The sequence below is a fragment of the Mobula birostris genome, chromosome 31 (assembly GCF_030028105.1).
Source record: "Mobula birostris isolate sMobBir1 chromosome 31, sMobBir1.hap1, whole genome shotgun sequence".
NCBI classification, from domain to species: domain Eukaryota; kingdom Metazoa; phylum Chordata; class Chondrichthyes; order Myliobatiformes; family Myliobatidae; genus Mobula; species Mobula birostris.
Window position 1 is genome coordinate 31,735,650 of NC_092400.1, and position 23,448 is coordinate 31,759,097.

A 23,448-nucleotide genomic window follows, 5' to 3' on the forward strand; every position below is an offset into this window, starting at 1 on the left:
TAGTTCCTTGGGGAATCTCTTTAAACTTCACCATGTTGCTATGTGTCTCCTCCCAACCTTCCAGGCAGAAAGAAAAAAGATAGAAAAAAAACAAAAAAAGAAAAAACAAAATACCCCCCCCCACTAATGTTGTGAATGAAAGGATACACAACACTACCCCCCTCCATTTTACGGGTCGTGGCAAAAGCCACGCTTGCACACATGACTAGCGTAGCAATCGATCAGTGCTTCTTTCAGCTCCCCCGCAACAAAAAAAACATTATATATATATATATATATATATATATATATATATATATATAGACAAAATTAGTATTACTATTCCCAACTAATATTCCTCCAGTTTTAACCTTTCTTACCCCCCTCATATAATTAATAATATATTTATACATTCATCCAGCTTCAAAAATTCAACAAGTCCATTCTTTAACCCAATCTTCATCTTCAATCTATCTCGCTCTCCTGGGTTTGTTCTTGTATCTGGTGAATATTCAGAGAATTTCGCACAAACTGCTCTGCTTTCTGGTAGTCATCAAAAAATCTTTTTTCTCCACCAGACAAAAAAATCTTCAAAGTTGCAGGATAACGCAATGTAAATTGATAACCATGATCCCATAGGGTTTTTTTCACTGGGTTAAATTTCTTCCTTCTCTTCAAAAGTTCATAACTTATATCAGGGTAGAAAAAAACTTTGTTCCCTGCCATTTTCAATGGCCCTTTTCTATCTTTGGCAGCTTGAGCAGCTGCCTGTAGAATCCTTTCCTTGTCTTGAAATCTTAAGAATTTTATTAAAATCGATCGTGGATATTGGTCATCTTTTGGTTTTGGTCTTAAAGCTCTATGTGCTCGCTCAATTTCAATTGGTCGAACCTCCTCTTCCATTTGCAAAACATCCGGGATCCATCTTTGAAAAAATTCTATTGGTTTATCTCCCTCCGTACCTTCTTTAAGACCAACAATTTTAATATTATTACGTCTACTAAAATTTTCCAACATGTCCACTTTCTCCAAGAGTCGGTTTCTTTCCGAATTCCAGACAAGCAGGTCATTTTCTGTTTTTTCCACTCTATCATTCATATGCCCCATTGCTCTTTCCATCTTCTGAGGCTTCTTATCCATTTTGTCCTGTCTTGCCATAACTTTATCATAGCACATCTTCGTATCTCTAAGCTCTTCTCTTACTTTTCTTAATTCAGCTGTTAACTGCAATATAGCCTCTCTCATATCTCTATCATCTCCTTTACTTCCAATCGCTTCCAATTCTTCCTCTTCTTCTTCATCTGTGTTCTCTGCAGAATCCAATTCTGACTCTGAGTCATTTTCAATTGCAGTGGCTGTCGGTTCTTGTAGTTTGCGTTGTGTCGATTTGCGCATGCGCTCTTCTTTGCGCATGCGCATTTCCGGTGTCTTCTTCGAAGAAGCCGTTACCACCGCCATTGCTCCCTGTTCTACCGAAGGAGATCCAACCTGAGTCCGAGGCTCCATCGTTGCAGTAGGCACTTTTTTCTTCCTGTCTCGCGGGTGCTTCGCAACAGCAGACTTCTTTTGTTGCGGTTTAGGAGGCATATCGTAAAGTAGTCTTACAAAGTTTATAAATAGTTTTCAGAAAATATTTACTAACTTTGTTTTGTTTAAACGGTACTTTACTGATTTGTTGCGGGAGAGCTGGATTTACACGTCTCAATCCCACGTCATCACGTGACGTCCCCCCTCTTCTTTGCCTCCTTAATCTTCCTTTTACACATACACTTACTATACTTCAGGATTTTCTAGCAATTACAAGGACTTGTAAATAAAAAGAGATTTCCTTTTTTGTTTTATCCATCCCTTTAGGGAATTTTTGGATTTGGGAATCCTTTCTCTCTGTGTGAAAACACTTCCATTCCCTTCTGTTTCGTATTCCCCCACCCCATGTTTTCCCTCCTTATTGCCCTCTCACCTCTTCTCTTCCCTTCCCGGTTCTCCTGACCTGCCTATCATCTCTTATGGTTTCCCATCTCCTTCCCTTTATTCTGTGGTCCACTGCCCTTACCTATCAGATTCCTTCAGTCCTTTACTTCTCCCGCTTATCACCTCATTCCTCTTCATCTCCTCTTCCACCTGCCATTCCCCCTCACCTGGACTCACTTATCACATGCCAGCTGTGTTCCTCCCCCTCCCCCCACAGTTCTATTCTGTTTTCTGCCCCCTTTGAGTCCTGATGGAGGGTATTGGCCCAAAACATCAGCTACTGATTTCCCTCCACAGATGCTGCCTGACCTGCTGTATTCCTCCAGTATTTTTCGTGTGTTGTTCAAAATTTCCAGCAAATACAGAATCTCTTGTGCCTTCCCAACCTTTTTTTTAAATGCCATGGTCCCCTACCATTAACCAAGGGGTCTGTGGACCCCAGGTTGGGAACCCTTAAACTTGAGTGTGTTTTACTGTCTGACACAAATTTATCTGGTGATAACTATTTCAAATTATTTTCACATTAAAAATGTACATATCAATTGAGAACTTATGGTTTTGCAAAATGGAACTGAATTTCAGCAAAAGCAGACAAGAACTAGGAACAGTAACAGGTCATACAATTCCTTGAACGTCTGCTCTGCCATTAAGTAAAATCATGGCTGATATAACCTGGTCTCCACTCCACTTTCCCGACTGTTTTCATAACTGATTTCTCCTAAGTCAAAAACTTGATTTCAGTCTTAACATACTTAACATGTTGGCATCCATTCCCTTCTGGTGTGAAAAATTCCAAAGATTCACAACACAAAGAAATTCCTTACTTCACCTTTCTGTGACTCCTGAACCTGATACTGTATCTCTTAATTCCAGTTTCATCACAATTCTCACAAAGGAAAATCCATCATCTACTTTTTTCAAATGCCTCAGAATCATAAATGGTTCAATGCAATCATGTCCTTACTCTTCTAAACATCAGAGAAGTTTCTCAAACTACACCCATTTGTCTCAAGTATCGTTATTCTCAGTTGCACTAACCAGTTCTCTCCTGTATTTTCTGCTTGTCTGCTTTACTTCTCAAAACTTCTCCAACCCTTCTATAGTATAAAGGTTTAAATTGTTCTAACCCCTTGGTACCTTTTATAAAATTTCTATTCCAATTAATAGCTGACATCCCTTACAATTAATGTCCTATTATTAGCACATCAAATATTTGCTTACAATTTTGCTCTTCTGTGCACATTTATTGTTTGAGGATTCACTCTTAGCGGTGTGATTGGCTTTTTTTCTGGTTCTTGGTTCAGCGCACATGATGTATCATTCCTTCCTATAGGTATACTTGTTCCTTTGAGCAATGTTGTGACCTCCTATCCTTTTTCTTCAGTCTGTCTTGTCTATGGGACATCAACAATCTGTTGAAGTACTTTTTCAGTTATTGGGAATTCATAAATATTTTGCAGCTTTAAGAATGTGAGCAATTTGTTCATTCATTATGTGCCTAACCATATGACGTCGGCAATCATGATTTTTCCATGACCATGAGTCTTGGCAAATTTTTCTACAAAAATGGTTTGCCATTGCCTTCTTCTGGGGCAGTGTCTATACAAGACAGGTGACTCGACCCAATTTCAATACTCTTCAGAGATTGTCTGCCCGGCATCAGTCGTCGCATAACCAGGACTTGTGATATGTACTAGCTGATCATACAACCATCCACCACCTGCACCGTGGCTTCATGTGACCCTGATCGGGGGTGGGGGGGAGGGGGGCAGGGAAGGAAGGGTGTGCTAAGCAATTGCTACACCTTGCCCAAGGGTGACCTGCAGGCTAGTGGAGGGAAGGAGTGCTTTACATCTCCTTTGGTAGAGATGCATCTCCACCCCGCCACCCAAGTGAGCAACTTGGAGTGGAAATCATGTCCCTCTTCCTACCCTAATACATGAACAATTAGCCCTGGTGGCGTCAACAAGCAATCAGATCCATCACGTTGTCCCTTGCCTGTTTAACTAGCCTTGTCATTGTTACAACGGAATTTACAAACTATGAAGCACATTTGAATAAATATATTTTCTTTTGCCCTTTATTTCTTTTCCTCCTGATTTAGGTGATGTTGCGGGTATTGGATGGGAGAGAAGTGACGGAACTCCCCCACCACCTGGTCAGCCAGCAAAAGGCAGAGTATATTTCACCTACTGTGGTCAGCGACTCAGCCCATTTCTCGAGGATGTGTCTGGTGGAATGTGGCCAGTGGTTCACATTCAGAAAAAGGTAATCCTTTCATTTTTCACTTACTTTTAAGCAGTTCATTTGTAACTAATTTGGTGAGTTTGAGGTTTGGTAATCCTTTGTTGATATTGCCAAAGTAACATAACATGTGATCTTACTACTCTCCCTCATGTTTCTGTGGAGGTTTCGATTCCAGCGGTGGGGTGGGGTGGGGGGGGTGGTATAACAGCATGGGAATAGTAGAACAGTAGTTTAGTGCAAAACTAGCTCGTCTTGAACATTTTGTAAGCAGCATTACACTGGGTCTGAGCCTGGTTTATCAACTGAGGAGCTTTGAAAGGTAGTGTATTTTGCTTAGGTAATCCTCTGTGAATAATTGGAAAGTTAACTTTGTAGCCTTTCCTTGATATGTGTGGACTGCTTCTTGCCAAGCTGGTAATAAATTCTCCTGCAGTCTAAAGAGAAAGCATCTGTCTTGCATTTGAGGAGTATCGCAAGGATCTATGAATACATAATACAATATTGTTCAGCAAGGCCCTTGCTTTTCCTGAAATTGTTGCTCAGATTTATGTTATAGTGTCGAGCTCAACAACAGCATCTTCAAATTATGTATTGCCTTTGACAGAGCAAAACCATTCCAATATGGTACACAGATACATTGTCAAATGAACAAAAATCTGTTGGCCACAACAAGCAATGTGATGATAGCTTTGGTGAGTTCGATAGTTCTGGCTGACCGGAAGTACACTGAGAGCGGTAAGCGTGAAGGTGTTGGGTGCTTACTGTTCTGGTTAACAACAGATGGTGCAATCCGGGTCATATTACGATCGAGGAACGTGTTTGTAGACCGGATATTGAACTTTTTGCTGTTGGACCCCGGCCATATTCCACCAAGATACAACACTAGGCGTCACAGGAGGTTGTTGCTGCCTGTGGTCATCGAACTTGCAGCTCCTCCCGTGGAGGGTTAGACACCCTGAGCCAACAGGCTGGTCCTGGACTTATTTCCATCTGGCATAGTTTGCATTTTGTTGTTTGATTGTTTGTGGTTTTTGTATTGCTATATTTATGCTCTATTCTTGGTTGGTGTAGCTGTAAAGAAAACCAGTTTCCCTCGGGATCAATAAAGTATATCTATCTATCTATCTAGTGTTCAATTGAAGGAAATATCTGTGCAGTTGTAGTTGAGCAAAGAAATGGTCTGAAATTTTGGATACATGAGAAAGCTGGGAGGCAATGTAACAACCATGAAGTTGATGCTGTGTTACTGAAGGGCTAAAAGAACCTCAGGGCACTGCTGGTATTGGTGTTCGGACTTTATTACTGAGTTGTCCACGTATGCTTGCTCTTATAGCATGGATATGTTGTATTAAGCAATTCTTCTGCAGTTAGCTGACAATTAAACAACACGGCTGTAATCTGTGTGCTATTGAAATTGATGAACCAGCATTGAGCTTGAATAGTTTTAATTGTGTTGATTTTCTCACCCAAAAAGTAAATAGGTTTCATATTTTGTGTATAAAGATACTTTAAACCCAACTTTACTTCAAAGTTACTTGTTGCAAGCTTGAAAACCTAAAGGCTTATAACTATATAGTATGTACAAGAGAACTGACTTTTGTCATCCAACTCAAATAAATCTGCACTTTACCAGTTCAGCAGTCTTGCTAATCCCTGCATCTAAAAATTATTCTATTGTGGGTCTTGTTCTCAAGTGCCATGGTTTAACATAGCCTTTCCCTGAGTAAGCTCAAGCACAAGCTGCTCTAAATAGCCATCTCGTAGGCATTCAACAAATTCCCTCTCTTGCGATCCATCACCAATCTTATTTTCCCAATCCCCTTGCATATTGAATTCCCCCATTACAATTGTGATATTACCCTTATTACATGCCCTTTCCAGCTCCCTTTGCAATCTCAACCTCACATCTTGGCTACTATTTGGAGGCCTATATATGATTCCCATAATGTTTTTTTTACCTTTGCAGTTTCTTGACTTCATCCACAAAGATTTGACATTCTCTGACCCTATGTCACCTCTTTCTAAAGACGTAATTCCATCTCTTACCAACAGAGCCACACCACCGCCTATGCCTTCCTGCCTGTCCTTTCGATACAAATTATATCTTTTGCTGCCAACTATGACCTTCTTTCAGTCACAACTCAGTGATGCCCACAGCGTCATAGCGACCAATCTCTTAATTGCATCAGGAGTTCATCTACCTTATTCCAAATACTACGCGCATTTAAATACAGCACCTTCTGTCCTGCATTCTTCACCTTTATGAATTTTGCCTCTGTATTTACTATTTACAGAGTCTATTTACACTATTTACCCCGTCTGCATTTGTACCCAATCATTGGTTTGTCCTTCCTTACATTCATATTGTAGGTCAGGTCACTCGTCTGAGTGCTACTGGTGCCATGTAACCCAGTACTACCTCTTGCATGGTCGGGTGGTCGGCGACTAAACCGGCTCCCCCACCAGCTTTCCTGGTGAGGAGGGTGGCTAGACACCCTGCAGAACAAAAAACAAGACCTGTCAAAAGGGCGGATGAACCCTCTCGTAGAGTCAACGGCCATCTAGCAAACACGTGCTGTGAAGCGCGGAAAGGGCATCCCTTGCATCGAAGCTTGGTCTGGCCATTCACTGCAACAGAACTTCCCCCAGCCGTTTTGGACCCCACTATGCCACTGGATCCGGGAGGGGATGTCGAGAGGGTGTGTCTGGACCTGTGCAACCCCCTACTCACCTAAAATCCATTCACGCGCACGCTGTTCCTTTCTGAGGAGTGGGGTATCACCCCACTAACTGACTGAAAGGAACCATCATCATCCTATGGGATGGATAGCCAGAGATTACACCCATCATCTACTTGTAAACCTGCTGGCTTATTCTCAGCTCTATCATATTGGTTCCCATTCCATATTAGTTTAAACCACTCTCAACAGCTTTAGCAAATCTGCCCGCAAGGATGTTGGTCCCCCTCAGATTCAAGTGCAACCCGTCCCTTTTGTATAGGTCACACCTGACCCAGAGGAGGTCCCAGTGATTCAGAAATCTGAATCGCTGCCCCCTCCTCCAATTCTTCAGCTACACATTTTTCTGCCATCTCATTCTATTCCTATCCTCACTGTCACATGACACAGACAGCAATCCCAAAATTACAACCCTTGAGGTCTTGCTTCTCAGTTTCCTTCTTCACTCCCTGTATTCTGTGTAATTAATATCACACTGTTTTGGTAGAGCTCCCATGAAACACCATGAGATTCTTTTCTTCATTAAGGATGGTGTATACTTACTGCCTGTTACACCACTGGTGTTTAGGACAGCAATGAAGGTTCTATATTTCTGGCAGTGTTCAGGGCTTACTTCATCATGTCACTAGCTTCCTCTCCATTTTCACTGCTGTCAGTCATGCAAGTCCCGGGTGAAGACTTAGGAACACCATCGCACACAGATGTAGAAGGATTCTTCATTGCTGTTTCCATAATAATTTTGTTTTACCAGTCAGGGTTGTTAGTCCTGAGCTGAACCCCCGAACCTGGAGGACCAGTGGGCCACTCTTAGTCTGGCCTCTACTCTTTGACGTATTTAGCAAGGTGACTCTACCGAGAGCCAAAGCATAAAGCCCTGACCCCAGCCGACATAGCTCTCCGGGTCTTTGAGGTACACAAGCCTCCAAGGTTGTGGTCCTGTTGGAGGAAGGTTGGTGTATAAGGAATAAAAAAAATTAAACTGTTATTTAAGACAGCAAAATGAACTTTAAAAACTTCTATCTTGGAAAGCTGTAGTATTGGAGATTGTCTTTTGAATGAGGCACTAAAATTTAAAAAAATCATATCACACAATTTTGAAGTTGTGCAAGAAAACTCTACTGGATACCTGGACTACATTTAAGCAAGTTCAGAATACAAGCTGTTCCTGTATGCACAGTGACTGCAGCATATCTTCTCTAACAACGTAAGGTAACTTACAAATATAACATAGACTTGAAAGGATTTTAAGCATCATGAAATCCTAGCTTTTCTAATTGAATATTCAATAACATTTGAAAATAAAGGAGATAAATTTTTTAATGTGAGTCTGATTCTGTTGTGGAAAATCAACGTTTTGCCCAATAGGATAATACCAAGCCTCAAAGATAATGCATCATTTTATTCTAATCATATTCTGCAAAACAACAAATTTCTGGACATTTGTCAGTAATAGTAAACCATATTCTGATTCTGATCAGAATCTCAATCTGTTTAATAATTGTTCCTTTTTGCTTGTTTTGAATAGAATACTAAAGTTCGTGCAAACTTTGGATGTCGTCCTTTTGCTTATGCAGAGGGCCAAGCTCACCGGAATGCAGCTGACCTTTGTGTTGATCTAGCAGAAGAAATTAGTGCGAACTTTGAAGCTTTGCCATTTGCCATGGCTTCAGACAGTGATAACGACGCTGGTGCTAGTGTGGCGTCAGATTCTGGGTCCCATGGACCACCCTGTCGAATTGCAGCAACTGGTGCAGCACAACAGCGTGAGTAATATTTTAGTTATGTTCTTGTTTCTATTATTTTTCTTATGCTGGTAGATTGTTTGCAAAGATGATTCCCAACTCTACATAAAGATAATAACCAAGCTCTCAGGTAAGCTTTTGATCTTGTGTCCAAGGGACCTTGTAAGTGCTGTGACTGGGAAGAGACGAAAGAAAGCAGAAATAAGAGAAGTTAAACAGATTGGTAAATTCCCTGTCCGTTATGGTGGTAGGGTAGTTTCTGTTAAGGAAAAGGAAAGAACCTTGGAAGCATAGTTTTAAAAGGACAGATATAATAGAGCTAGTTCAAAGTACATTTATTATCAAAGTATGTATACATTATATAACCTTGAGATTTGTCTCATAACAGGCAGTTACAAAGCAAACCCAAAAGAACCCATTTTTAAAAAAAAGACCATCAAACACCCAATGTGCACAGGGGAAAAAAAACAAATCATTGAAACAATAAACTCAAGCAAATAGAGTTTGAACTGAAGTCCACAAGAGAGTCCGGCCACACACACTTAGTTCAGTGCATAGTAGAACAGTACCCTGAACTGGCCTATCACTCACCTTGGGCCCCGAAACCTTGACCTTTTCAATCTCGACCAGCGCCTAAATCATCATCAGAGCATCGAGTTCAGTTGCTTATCCTGCTACCTTGATTTAGCCTGTACCCAACCTTTCCAATTCAACCCGGCAGTCCAAACATCAGATTCAGTGGCTTCGATATGCTCTGAGGCCTGGACCCCACCGTCCCGATTTGGCCTGTACCCAACCTTAATTGATCAAACCTCTGGTCTCCCTCACTTTCAATGATGGGCCTGCTATGTCACGTCACCTTGGTCCTGCTGCATTGAATTGCCTCCGAGTTGAAAGGGAAGTTACAGGCTATTGTTTGTAATGATTGTTTTTACCAGAAAAAGAGTTACTGACAAAGTACATCATTGTTTTCCTTGTTTCATTGACCACCAGCTAAAAGTCGCTGAGATTCACCAGTGCCACCTTCAGTGACACTGAGGTTGCACATTCTCACAGAGTGACAATGCTTTAAGGAAGCAAGGTGGGCAGGTGTATGATTACAACAGCTGTGGCAGTCTATGAGCTTGTAATGGATATTGGTGGCTAATCTATCCCGTAACTGAGACAGTGAAGTTGAGACAAGGAAGAATCATATGTGAAAATGCCTGCATAAGCTAGTGAAAATTTTGAGAGCAGGAAGGAAGAAGTCATCAATGTACCAGGAAAAGGGGTGAGGGAATGGCCCTGAGTGGAACTGAAATTTAAGGACTATTCCACGTGTTCCACAAAGAGATGGACTTAACCTGGACATGTAACGGTTCCCATATTAACCCCTTAATTTTAGAGGAAGTGATGAGCTGTTGTAAGTGAGAATGAGGCAAAATAGTTGGAGAGTACTTGTTGAGTTTCTGTTCCAATGAGAATTAAAGGGCCTTCAAATCAGTGCGGGTGTGTGAAGGGATTGGGTGTTCTTGGTTCTGACCATGAAACTCAAAGCTCTTATAATGGTGAGAGATGTCAGAAGTATCACAGACATATGCGAAGAAGCTAGACAAATTGAGAGAGAAGAATTCAGGTAGGAAGAAAGAAGTTGTGCAGGACATGGACATTCTGAATGAATTAGGTCTGCCAGAGCAGTCTTGCTTGTGGGAGAAACTACAGGTGAACTGTGTGGGTCTTGGAGGACAGAGGCCTGTAGAGACAGATTCACCAGAGGGAATGAGATCAGTAACTTTCTGGGAAAGAGTAGCTTCATGCTCAGTGGGAGCTGTGAGGAGGTATCAGAATGCTGATGTTGAGTGTCTGTGAGGTAGAGGTGATTGTGTGAAAATAGCTGTGTATCTGGACAGCAAGTTTTTTGCCGTTATGGGTTGGTCCTTTTTGAGAAGGGTGCTTCATGTTCAGAGGGGTCATACATTAGAATAAGTGAAGGCAGTGGAAAAACTGAAATGGTCAATTTTACATTAGCATGTAGCTTTGAATGTATATAAAGTGAATGTATATAAAGTACAAAGGGAGAGATTTGACAGATTGGATAATTTGAAGGTGAGGGAAGGTGTCAGCCGTCTGAAGAAAGACATGGGAATGGAGGAGAAGGAAGAAGAGGTTAGCGTTATGTTGGCCTTGGATTTGAAACTGGTATGCAGTTCCTCTAGTCTGGGTGACCTGTGTACCTTTAGGTCTTTCAGTTTTTTGAGCACCTTCTCTCATGTAATAGTAACTGCACAGGAGATTGAAAATCAGAGAGCGGGGTGTTAGGAAAGGTAAAATTGAGAGGTAAAGTGGAGTTTTCTAACATCATAACCTTCAATAAGATGTAACCTCCACACACCTTTTCCCTTTCCACTCTGCTTTCAGCATTTAGAAAAAATTGACCCCTGAGGCTATTGCCAAACAGTTTCCAACTAGCGTCAGACGTGTGCAGTCGTGTGGCTATTAAACACTACGTCACACTAAGAGCACACAGTTTTTAAGTAGTGTCAGTTGTGTGCAGTTGTGTTCAAAAAGCAGTAATTTTTATCACTGATAGTTGGCGAGATAGAAATGGTAAGACAATTCAGAATTGGTTTGCTCACTGTGGTTTCAAGCTTTCAGGCTTGGAGATCAAAGAAATGACTGAGAGTGAAAATAAAACGATTTCACTACTTCAAGTTAGGAGCCACGAAGAATTTGAAGGTATCAACAATCATCTCGAATGTTACAATGAAAATGAAGATTAGAATCAATTGGGTTTAATGTCACTGGCATATGCTGTGAAATTTGTTGTTTTCTGGCAGCAGTACATAGTAATAAAATCTATAAATTACCATAAAAAGTATATATTAAAAAGTAAATAAGTTGTGCAAAAAGAAAAGGGAAAATACTGAGGAAGAGTTCATGGGTTAATTGTCCATTCAGAAATCTAGCAGAGGGTAAGAAGCTGTTTCTGAAATGTTGAGTGTGTCTTCAGGCTCCTGTACCACCACCTTGATGGGAGCAATGAGAAACAGGCATGTCTTGGATGATGAGGTCCTTAATGGTGGATGCTGCCTTTTGCGGCGTCGCCTTTTGAAGGTGTCCTGGATGCTGGGGAGGTCAGTGCCCATGGAGCTGGATCAGTTTACAACTTTATGCAGTTTTTTCCAATCCTGTGCAGTGACTCTTCCATACCAGATGGTGATGCAACCAGTCATATTGCTGTCCACAGTACCTCTATAGAAATTTACACATGTCATTGATGATGTACCAGTTCTCCTCAGACTCCTAATGAAATACAGCCACTGTACTGCCTTTGTAATTGCTTCAATATGTTGGGCCCAGAATAGATCCTCAGAGATGTTGGCACCCAGGAACTTGAAACCCTTTGCACTTCTGATCCCTCAATGATGGCTGGTGCGTGTCCCTTGACTTGCCCTTCCTGAAGTCTGCAGTCAATTCCTTGGTCTTACTGATGTTGAATGCAGGGCTGTTGCTGTGACAACACTCAACTAGCTGATCTGTCTCACTCCTATATGCCTCCCTGTCACCATCTGAAATTCTGCCAGCAATAGTTGTGTTTTCAGCAAATTTGTAGATGGCTTTTGAGCTGTGCCTAGCTGCACAGTCATGGGTGTAGGGAGAGGAAAGCAGTGGGCTAATCGTGCATCTAGTGTCCATTGTCAGCAAGGTGGAATGTTATTTCCCTTTCAGACTGTGGTCTCTTGGTGAGGAAGTTAAGACTCCAGTTGCAGAGGGAGGTACAGAGGAGAGGCCCAGGGTTTGGAGCCTTTTAATTAGAACTGAGGATATGATTGCGTTGAAAGCCGACTTGTAGTCAATAAACAACAGCCTGACATAAGTATTACTATTGTCCAGGTGATCCAAGGCCAGGCGGAGGACCAGTGAAATTGCATCCGCTGTAGACCTATTGTGGCAATAGGCAAATTGCAGGACCTTAGGCAGGAGTTGGTTCTAGCCATGACCAATCAATCAAAGCACTTCATCACAGTAGATTTGCGTGCCACTGGGGGATAATTGTTGAGGCAGCTCACCCTGCTCTTCTTGGGCATTGGCATGATCATCACCCTCTTGAAGCAGGTGGGAACCTCCAAATGCAACAGTGAGAGATTGAAGATGTCCTTGAACACTTCCGCCAGTTGGTTGGCATAGGTTTTCAGAGCCCTACCAGGGACATTATCAGATCCTGATGCCTTGCAAGTGTTCACCCTCTTGAAAGATGTTCTGACATTGGCCTCTGAGACAGAGATCACAGGGTCATCAGATGCTCCAGGTATTTGCATAGATGTAGTTTTATTCTCCCTTTCAAAGCATGTATAAAAGACATTGAGCTCATCTGGGAGTGTAGCATCACTGCTGTTAATGATGTTGGGTTTTGCTTTGTAGGAAGTAATGGCCTACAAACCCTGCTGGAGCTGACATGCATCTGATACCATTCTAATCTCAAAAAGAATTGCTTTTTCACTTTTAAGATGGCCTTCTATAGGCCCACCTGGACTACTTGTATAGATCTGGGTCACTGGTCTTGAATGCCACAGATCTAGCCCTCAGCAGATTACAAATCTCCTGGTTCATTCACAGCTTTTGATTTGGGTATGTCCAGTATGTTCTCGAAGGCACATAATCATCCACACAGGTTTTGATTAAGTCAGTGGCAACTATGGTGTTTTTATTCAGACTTGAAGATGAATCCCTGAATATTGTCCAGTCTGCTGATTCAAAGCAGTCCTGTAAGCACTCCTCTGCCTCCCTTGACTATACCTTCTTGGTCCTCATCACTGATGCTGTGGTCTTTAGTCCTGCCTGTACACTGGGAGTAGAAGTACAGCCAGGAGATCGAACTTTCCGAAGTGTGGGCGTGGGATGGCACAGCAAGTGTTCTTGATGGTGGTGTAACAGTGTTCAAGCACACTAGTGGTAGTTCAGAGACTTCTTCAAGCTGGCCTGGTTGAAATCCTCCAAAATAATAGGGAAGGCATGAGGGTGTGCTGTTTCGTGCCTGCTAATTCTGTTGCTCCACTCCTCCTGTGCCTGCCTGATATTGGCCTGAGGTGGAATGTACACCACTACCAGGATAATTACAGAAAGCTCCCTCAGCATATAAAAAGGACGACATTTGACTGCTGGATGTTCCAGGTTGGGTTAGCAGGACTGAGACTGCCATGTCTGTGTGCATTGCAATTAGTTAATTATAAAGCTTACTCCTCTTCCTCTGCCTTTAAAAGATTTGGAGTATGCAATCATTGACAGCATTGTATGAAGTCGGTCCATTATCTATACTCAGTACCTGTGCTGATTTTGTTCATTTTCAGTCAATCAAAAGAACGTGGCAGGTACAAGTACACTGGATGAATTTCTCTGTCGATAACAATTAGGAATTAATACACAGTTTTGTAGTACTGTAGTAGTATTGTAATATTCTAATTTGTTCTGCATTTCATTTAAATACATAATTTATTATTCAGTTGAATGATAGCTTGTCTTTATACTTTTTTAACTATTTCCAATAGCTGAAACTTTGGCCATTGGGGCAACTCCTTAATAGGGCCAAAGTGTGCTAGTCCCGATATGTCCCAGTCAATCTTTCATGTTTCACATATTAGGATCACCTGATTCCTTTAGCAACATTTTGTCATCTCACAATAAATAATATTATTTTTCATTCTTCTTATCCAGTTTGGATGGCTTGTGTTTTCCACATTTTGCTCTATCTGTCAGCTACTATGCCACTCGCTTGACCCTACTATATAACCATGTAACCAATATATATGGTGTTTCAATCTCTTTGTGTCCTCCTCACAACTTTCATTTTGATATTTGTATCATCAACAACTTTGGATGCAACAAGCATGATCTCTTCATTCAAGCTACGAATATAGATTGAATATAGTAAAGGTCCATCACTGATCTCTGGAGCTCTCTGCTGTATGCTGATTGCTATTCTGAAAATAAACCAATTATCCAAGTCTGTTTTCTGTTAGCTAGTCATTACTTTGTCCCTACCATTATCCACACCCTGTGCACTTTTACGCGGTATCCTTTTTTGACAGTGCTTTCTGGTTCCGCTTTTTCATCTGATTTATCATCCTCCAGGAACTTCACAAGTTGTCAAACACAATTTCCATTCATAAAGCCATATTGGCGATGCCTAATTGTCTTATACCATTCTAAATGTCTTATACCATTCTAATTGTCTTATACCATTCTAAATGACGTGCTCTGCAGAAGGGTTTCAGCCCAAAGTGTCGACTGTACTTTTTTCCATAGATGCTGCCTGTCTCACTAAGTTCCTCCAGCATTTTGTGTGTGTTGCTAAATTGCATGCTATTAGCTCCTTAAAAATGAATTCCAGCATTTTCCCAATGAGACCAACTGGCCTGTAGTGTAGTGTAGTGTCACATATGCAATTTCCTAATTTTTTTAAGAACTTGCCCAGGGGATCTTGGTATGCCAATACATCTATTTCCTCTGCAGCCATATTGAAAATTTCTTAAGACTATTACATGTTAGGATGAACAGAAAATGTATCTAATGAAGCTATTTTCTAATTCTGTGACAGAATATGACAGTGATGCCTCGTGCCATTACAAAGTGGAATTGAGCTATGAAAATTTTTTGATATCTGGTCCGTACTCTCACTCGCCAGCAGTGGCTGATGATGAAAGTGATGATGATGAAGATGATGACGTTCCAAGGGTAAGCCATGGTCAGATTCAGGATGATGAAGAAACTTAGCTGCTTGTTTTCTTTGTAAGTAAGAAACTAAAAATATCAATGTCCCATCTCTAAAGCTTAACAAATTCTAATACATATATCTTCTTCATGCTTACAAATAACAGTAGCCTTGTCCCATTGAGATTTGTTCCTGCATTAAATTGCATTATTTATTATTCTCATATTAAAGTCGGAACTATTTTAAAATTTATTTTTTTTTGGTGCACCACTTTGTAACTGATTCTTCAGGTTTAATTCTGTATGTATTACAACTGGTAGGTCTCAGCAGTATCATTTGAAATATGAATTGCAGTGGTACCCTCTAAGTGTCACCTATCTGTTTTTTTCAAGGATTACAAAACAGTAAAGCTCTACTAATCCGGCTCAAGATATTGATGGTGTTGAACTGGCAATTTTCCAGACTATTATTCCGTTTAATACCCCAATGTTTTTAATGAACTTTCCAGATCTTACAATGTATTGTAATAAATTTCCCAGTGAATTTGTTAAGTTTAGAGAGAGCACAGGAGAGGAGCCCTAGCCATTTTAAAGAATATAAGGGAACTGGGCCCTGGTGGGTTAGAGGAGAGAGAGAGCTGGAGTCCCAGCCAGGTGGAAGGGAGTGTTATTACCAGGTACCAAACCAACGAGATGTACCATTGCTTTACAGTTTGCATCTGATCTATTCATGCCTTTCATTTATGAGTCACTGGGTCATCCAGTCACATTCCTGCTGTTTTGGCCAGATTGTGCTTGATTCGGCCTGTCATTCATGCTCACCTCTGCACTTCTGTGGCTTCATGGATTGATTAACCTGGAGGCAGATCGGATTTCAAGTCGCCATGAGGCCTCATGCAGTAAACCCACAGACAGGCCTGTTTCTGGAGCTGCTAGTGCCAAAGGCTTTTCTGTGGGGGGAAAAAAAACAGAACAGCAGATCAAACAGATGAAAATAATTTTTTTAGCTTTAAAAATAAACAGATTTCTTAAAACCTTAGCTATCAAATATCAACTTAAAACATGAAATTAAGAAAAATGAGCCCGCATTTACCTTCTTAATTAAGATAAATAATCCCATTCAAATGAATGGAGTTGATCTACTTGCACCAAGGTGAAACCAGTCGTGAGTCGAGGAGCAGCACAAAAGGTGAGATGAACTGACATCCCTCCTTTAACTTGGCAGTTTCTTTCACAGCTCAACTAAGATGCAAGGAAACAGACAAACTGACCAACAAGGAGGATATTCCTAGCAGTTCTCCACTGAATTGTTAGTTGGAGATGTATTCAGTTAGTGCTTATCATCATTTGCATGTTTTATTTAGTAAGTGATTTTGCACAAACGTATTAAGACCATAGACCATAAGATGTAGGAGCAGAGTGAGACCATTTGATCCATCGAGTCTGCTCTGCCATTCAATGATGGCTGATCCTTTTTTCCCCCTCCTCAGCCCTCCTCCCCGTAATTTTTGATGTCATGTCCAATCAATAGCCTATCAACGCCTGCCTTAAATACACCTGATCTGGCCTTCACAGCTGCCTGTGGTAATAAATTCCACAAATTCATCACCTTCTGGCGAAAGAAATGTCTCTGTTTTAAATGGACACCCCTCTATCCTGAAGCTGTGCCCTCTTGTCCTTGACTCCCCCACCATGAGAAGCATCCTTTCCAGATCTACTCTAAGTCTTCCAACATTCGAAATGTTTCAATGAAATACCCCATCACCCATCTAAGTTTCAGTAAGTACAGACCCTGAGCCATCAAATGTTCTTCGTATGATAACCCTTTCATTCTCGGAATCATCCTTGTGAACCTCCTCTGAACACACTCTAATGCCAACACATCTTTTCTTAGATGAGAAACCCAAAACTGTCCACGGTATTCAAGATGAGGCATCACCCGTGCCTTAGAAAGCCTCAGCATCACACCTCTGCTCTTGTATTCTAGACCTCTTGAAATGAATGCCAACATTGCATTTGCCTTCCTCACTACCAACTCAACCTGCAAGTTAACCTTTAAAAGTCCCTTTGCAGCTCAGATTTTTGGATTTTCTCCCCGTTTAGAAAATAGTCTGCACATTTATTTCTTCTACCAAAGTGCATGACCATGCCATTTTCCAACATTGTATTTCATTTGCCACCTTCTTGCCCATTCTCCTAATCTCATAAGTCCCTCTGTAGTCTTCCTGTTTTCTCAACACTGTCCCTCCTCCTATCTTCATATCATCTGCAAGCTAGACAACCAAGCCATCTCTAAATCATTGACAAACAGTATAAAAAGAAGCAGTCCCAACACTGACCCCTACAGAACACCACTAGTCACTGGCAGCCAACCAGAAAAGGATCCTTTTATTCCCACTCACTGCCTCCTACCAATCAGCCAATGCTCTAGCCATACCAGTAACTTTCCTGTAATACCACAGGGTCTTACCTTGGTAAGCAGCCTCATAGTTGGCACCTTCTCAGAGGCCTTCTGAAAGTCCAAATATACAGCATCCACTGCATCGTCTTTGTCAGGCAAGATTTTCCTTTAAGGAAACCATACTGACTTTGTCCTATCTTGTCCTGTGTTACCAAGTACTCCATAACCTCATTCTTAACAATTGACTCCAACATCTTCCCAGCCACTGAGGTCAGGTTAACTGGTCTAAAATTTCCTTTCTGCTGCCTTCCTCCTTTTTTTTTTAAAGAGTGGAGTGACATTTGCAATTTTCTATTCCTCCGGCACCATGCCAGAGTCCAATGATTTTTGAAAGATCATTACTAATGCCTCCACAATCTCTACCACTACCTCTTTCAGAATCTTAGGGTGCAGTTCATTTGATCTGGGTAATTTGTGTACCCTTGGGTCTTTCAGCTTTTTGAGCACTTTGTCCCTTGTATTAGTAACTGCTCTCACTTCTCTTCCCTCACACCCTTCAATATCTGGCACACTGCTTGTGTCTTCCACAGTGAGGACTGATGTAAAATACCCATTTAGTTCACCTGCCATCTCCTTGTCCCCTGTTGTTATTTCTCCGGCCTCATTTTCTAGCAGACCTATATCCACTCTCATCTCTCTTTTATTTTTTACGTACTTGAAAAAGCTATTACTGTTCACTTCGATATTGTTTGCTAGCTTGCTTTTATATTTCATCTTAAGCTATCTGACAGTATTAAAACAGGACTTAAAAGTTTTTGTTTTATTTGCTTTACGTCTTTTCATTTGAAGATACTGTTTGGTAAACTAATAGTGCCTGATTCCTGTGATTGCTTGCATTGTCCTTTCACAGGAGGATCATTATGCACTTCTTGTCAAAGCCTGGGAAACCAAAGTCTTCCCTACAATCCGCAGACGATTCCGGAATGAAGCAGAGCGAAAGTCTGGATTGGATCAGATAAAGGGTGCGCTGCAGCTTGGTAGGTTCCAGTTAAACAGAAGAAACATTTATCAAGTATATTTCTTAATATTTGATGGTCACAATAAACTTTGTTTTTATGTAATGTTTTTAAAGGTTCCAATGCATCACAAATTTGTTGCTCAATGCATACGGTGTTAGATAATAGCAGCTTAGAAGAAGCCTCTTGAAAGTGAATGAAAATGGGGGGTTGCAATGGTTTATGGGGAGTATTTCTATGAGTTACAAGAAGTATAATAGCAAAATCAGTTATTCTAAAAATTGCTGCCAAAATCTTAATAAAGCTAGTAAAGTCCAAGAAAATTCATGGTTACTGCACACATTTTCTCTGCAGTGGAAAATCAGAGACAAGCTGGATGGTTACGGGATCGGTCCCTTCCATTTTGGATTCTGTTCTTCATAAAATGAGATTCATTGCTTGAGTTCATCTGAGATAGAAGCACTCAATTAAACCTTTTCGGAAGGTGTTAATGAGTTACCTGATTCAAAACAGAAAATGGCTGAAATATGATGCAGGCAGGTCAGATAGCATGTGGGAACAGAAGCAGTTAACATTTTAGATCAATAAAATTTCATCAGACGATGTGATGTTAATAAAGCTGAAAATCTGATTCAGTGTGTTGTTCTCGGTAGTCCTCAAGATTGGGTCCCTTAGTATTCACTTTTTAGAAAAGGTTTTCTGAAATTGATTTTGTCTTGGATGCCAAATTATGAAGTTGTTTCAGTTTCGGATGCTGACTGTGGCTTCTGAATTTGGTAACAGATTGGTACCTACATCTTGGACAGTGTGGTGACAGTGGAATTAATACACAAATATGAAATTGTACCAACCTCATGGTTTTTATCAGAATTGCGTTTTGGTGAATTGTATCTTTGGATAAGTAGTGATGTGATGGGGATGTTTTAAAACCAAAGCTTTTTCTACAACACAGGACGTATTTTAAAATTTTCCTATCCCCCAGCAAACCAAACTAGCTAAGATGCACTACACACTTCTCTATGTGTAAGTTTAATGATGTCTTAATTGTTCAAGTACAACTATTAAATTATAATCCTAAAATCAATAACTGGATTTAATTAGGTATGGTGGACATTGCTCGCCAGACTGTGGAGTTCCTTTATGAAGAAAATGGTGGCATTCCCAGAGATCTCTACCTTCCAACCATTGAGGATATTAAAGATGAAGCCAATAAGTTCACAATGAATAAAGTTCGCAAAGGTATTTCTATTCCAATATTTGTTTATAATTATACTTAATTATAGGCTGGCAAGGTGGAGATACACCACAGGGGATATAAGGCGCTCCTTCCCTCTGCAAGCCTGTTGGTTACCCCTAAACAAAATGTAGTTCCTGCTTAGCCCCCCCACACCCCCCCCCCTCACTCTGGTAGGATTGTGTGAGGTCATGGGAGCAGGTGGTGGATAGTGGTATGAGCAGCTGGTGCACATCACAAGTCCTGGTTGTGCGACCACTGACACCAGGCAGACAATCTCTGAAGAGTATTGATAATGGCTGGGGTCACCGTCTTGTGAAGACACTGCCCAGAAGAAAGCAATGGCAAGCCAACTCTGTAGAAAGAATTGCCAATTATGGTCAAAGACCATTATCATTTACATCATATGACATGGCACATGATGTCATCATCATATTTAATTATAGTAGAGAATTTGCTCGAAGTAGGTTCTATTCTGTCTTTTTGGCTATTTTGTCTTTTATGTTTTTATACCTGTTTCATCAAGGTGAATTATACTGGTCATTCATCAATCCATCCATCCCAGGCAATGCCAGCTTTTAATTGACAGTTTAGTAATTGCCATCAAAATGAGCTACTATCTTGAACAGCTGCAATCCTACTGAAAGTACATCCCCAATGTATGGTGAAGTGTGTTACATGATTCAGACCCAGCAACAGTGAAAGAATGGTGATTATATTTTCAAGTCAGGATGGGGTGCAACTGGGGAAAATACACAGGCAGCAGTGTTGTTCATGTGTCTGCTGTCCTGTCTTCCACATTACTGCAATGCATTTGGTAGATGATATACACTATGTGCCAGTGGTAGAGTTAATGTTTAAGATGCTAATCACTCAAGTAGTCTGTTATATCCTGGGCTTCTGGTGTGTTGTTGGAGCTCAATGCATCCCGCTCAATTCATACACTTTACTTGTTTCTTGAGTTTGAGAGGTAACTTCTGGGTTATTTTAAAAAGTCACGTGACACAAGATACCCAGCCTCATGTAGCCACTATCCATGTGGTTGATCCAACTAATTTCCTTATCATTAGTGTATCTGAGGATATTGATAGCAGGCAAACTGTGTAATGGTAGTGCTGTTAAATATCAAGGGCAGGTATTTAAATTGTCTCTTTCTGGAGAATGCTGTTGCCCAGTATTTCTGTGGCATATGTTACTTGCCACTTATTACCCCACACCTGAATATTGTTTGGGTCTTCCTCTATGCAGTTCTGGATTGTTTCACTTACTAAAAAGGTGAATGATATGCAAACATCAGGCAACATAACTACTTCAGAACTTGTATGCAAGGTCAATGTAGAAGCTAATGAAAATAGTTGACACTATCTGAGGAACTCCTGCTATGATGTGGGTTAGGTTGCTGACATTCAACAATCAACCACCTACCCTTGTGGTGAGATATGACTCTAAACATTAGAATGTCTTACCCTTGATACCCATTACCTTAAGTTTACCAAAGGTTCTTGATGCTGCATTCAGTCAAATACAGCCAAACTGAGCATCACAGAGCCGTTTATTACTAGGTACCACTTGAAAGCACTGTCAGAAGAAACAATATCCATCTTGGTATAGTAAAGTTATATAGGGATGAAGGTAAATTACTGTTCTCAGCCAGAAATATTGGGTCTAACATCAGGATTCTGAGCATCAACTGCCCAGAATAATACTTTTTCTATTTGCTTTCAATCATTCATCTGATATTGCTTAATTTGGTTTTAGATGCCATTGTATTTTATATGAATCTGAAGTTTTTAAGTGGACAAGGGGAGTATTATAGTGTTTTTTTCTGTCCCACTACAGGCCTAACAGTGGTGATCCGGTATCCAGATAGTAATAATCTCAACAGTAGCACTGGTGGCACTGCTTTACCAAAGTTTGCTATCCGAGGAATGATGAAAACTTTTGGTTTGAATGGAGTTGTTCTTGATGTTGATACGGTAGGTTTAAAAACACAACATCAGTTTAAACTTGATAACTTGAACTTGTGAATAAGTTTCCTAGTTTATTAAATGCAGCAGCATGCAGACGGGGTGTTGCATCTATAGGGTGATTTGCATCTGGGGGAAGTATACAGGTGATAGCGTTTCTCATGTGTCTGCTGTTCTGTCTTCCTTGCTGCTGCATTTTGTAGATGGTGCACTCTATATGCCAGTGGTGGAGATGATGGTCCTGCCCTGCAGGCAGATTTTTTTTTGTGACTAAATTTGTGACAACCATGACAACACCACAGTTTTCTACATGAAGATGATGTGTACTGCTCAGGAAAAGAAGAAAATAAAATAGATGTATCTTTGTTGTGCAGATGTCGAACTCCTACACATAGTCAAATGCACATGCGATTTCCCTTCATTGTGCCAATAATATTATCCTTCTTTATTTTAATTTATGGGTACAGCAGAAGTGAAAGTGGGTATACTGAAAAATACGCGGGATTTTAATACAGTGGTTAGCTATTCCTGCTACGAATTCCTGAAACGATTGCAGCATTATGTAGTAGAAGGAAGTAAGCATTTCAAACGCTTTCTTCACAACAGAGTTTGTAATCTTGCCTTTTTTTTTGCAGTTTTAAGAAAATTAAGGGCTTTGAGCAATAGTAATATGAAACACCTAAGAGAGGCCCAAAGAGGATTTGTTCTTCCTGCTCCCAATTTCACTAAAGCAGAAATGAGGATACTTCAAGATGTTATTTAGGCCAACCTGTTTATTTTACTGCCTTGCTTTAAAATGATCAACTTAAATTAGTGAAGAATTGAAAAGCAAATCACATTTATCATGCAATGTCTCCTGCAGTATTTGCTGAACAGTTAGGAATATTCTGGAACTCTTGTTCAATCCAGAACATCAATTGCTTTCATTTTGTTTTACACAAAATAAAACTCTACTGATTTCTTACTATTACTAAATGTAATCTCCATACATTTTTTTCAATTTAGGCTAATGAACTGGTTCAGGTGGAGACATATTTACGAAGTGAAGGTGTGCTAGTTCGTTACTGGTATCCAATTGACATGCTGGAACGTCCTCCTACAGGATACAGACGCACAGCTGCTTATGGACTGGTTACTCTGGATAACACAAATATCCAAATTCACAGGCAAGCTCCTTAAAATCCATCGTGGAAGTTAAGAAAATGAAACACTCTGCCCGCCTCCCCCCCCACATCTTTGATCAGAAGTTATTTCACACCTTGAGCACCTTTGTCCATTAGCTATTCTTTAAATCTTTGGTTAAATTAAGCTGATGATTCTGTTAAATATTAATATTTCCAGGTCTGGTTGCTGCTTCATAATCCAGCATAAATTTGATATTTTGTCAGTGTTTAATTCCACAATAAATATTGATCACTTTAAAAACACGTTAGCCACATGTTGGGATTTGAATTGCTTTGAATCAG

General features: G+C 40.6%; 1 protein-coding gene across 11 annotated transcripts in view; it reads left to right on the forward strand.

The window, feature by feature from the left end:
* Nucleotides 1-23,448, forward strand: part of LOC140190944 (probable E3 ubiquitin-protein ligase HECTD4) — a 292,655-nt gene that overhangs the window by 210,732 nt on the left and 58,475 nt on the right. For all 11 annotated transcript variants that reach the window (XM_072247927.1, XM_072247930.1, XM_072247924.1 and 8 more), the window contains 7 exons: nucleotides 4,055-4,218; nucleotides 8,461-8,698; nucleotides 15,252-15,388; nucleotides 18,676-18,802; nucleotides 19,883-20,020; nucleotides 21,855-21,991; nucleotides 22,988-23,148. In XM_072247927.1, coding sequence (XP_072104028.1) covers nucleotides 4,055-4,218; nucleotides 8,461-8,698; nucleotides 15,252-15,388; nucleotides 18,676-18,802; nucleotides 19,883-20,020; nucleotides 21,855-21,991; nucleotides 22,988-23,148 — 1,102 coding nt within the window. The remainder of the gene's footprint in view (nucleotides 1-4,054; nucleotides 4,219-8,460; nucleotides 8,699-15,251; nucleotides 15,389-18,675; nucleotides 18,803-19,882; nucleotides 20,021-21,854; nucleotides 21,992-22,987; nucleotides 23,149-23,448) is intronic.